General features: G+C 63.5%; 1 protein-coding gene across 1 annotated transcript in view; it reads right to left on the reverse strand.

Moving 5' to 3' along the window:
- Positions 1-631, reverse strand: part of HACD2 (3-hydroxyacyl-CoA dehydratase 2) — a 96,399-nt gene extending 95,768 nt beyond the window's left edge. The window contains exon 1 of the mRNA XM_001168034.8: positions 3-631. Coding sequence (XP_001168034.1) covers positions 3-157 — 155 coding nt within the window. The 5' untranslated portion in view covers positions 158-631. The remainder of the gene's footprint in view (positions 1-2) is intronic.
- Positions 632-693: the final 62 nt, after the last annotated feature.

A 693-nucleotide genomic window follows, 5' to 3' on the forward strand; every position in this document is an offset into this window, starting at 1 on the left:
ACCCGGCTGTCATCACCACATTGTAGATGACCAGGTACGCCGTGGCCAGGGGCCCCGGGCCCTTCTTCTTCCGCGTGCCGCTGGCGTCCCCGGCCCCGGCCCTGCCACCGCCGCCCCCATTCCCCTTCGCCGCTGCAGTCGCCGCCACTGCCGCCATGTCAAGTGCCCGAAGCCCGCTCTCCTAGCGCGAGCGGCTCGGGCCGGACTACGCGAGGCGAGGGGGCGGAGGGAGGGACGAGGGGAAGGCGGGGCCAGGGCCGCGGGGCGGAGCCGGGACAGGGTCCACGGCAGCCGCCATCTTGGCTGAGGGCAAAGACGCTCCTGGCGCTCCCGTCTTTTGGCTTGCCTCAGTTGCCACTGCCATCTTGGATCAGGGTAATTCCCGCCTCTTGGGCGCTCCCGGTTACAACCTCGGCGCCATCTTGGATTAGTTCAATGTGGCCACCCTCTCCAGGCCCGCTGCTTCTGCCAGCTGGATGTTGCGTCGTCCCTCGCTATTCGCCCTCCTATAATCACTGCTTCCATGTTGAATCAAAACAATTATGCTTTCGTTCTCCCTTCTTCAATGGCCCTATCTTCACACCTAAACACTATTGCTCCGGTATCCTGCCATTTTGGATCAGGGCGGTTGACGGTGGATTCACTTCCCATCAACCCTTGAGGCTCCAGGGACCAGCCCTTTGCTAGGTGCGC

This window comes from Pan troglodytes, chromosome 2 (genome assembly GCF_028858775.2).
Source record: "Pan troglodytes isolate AG18354 chromosome 2, NHGRI_mPanTro3-v2.0_pri, whole genome shotgun sequence".
Classification (NCBI taxonomy): Eukaryota; Metazoa; Chordata; class Mammalia; order Primates; family Hominidae; genus Pan; species Pan troglodytes.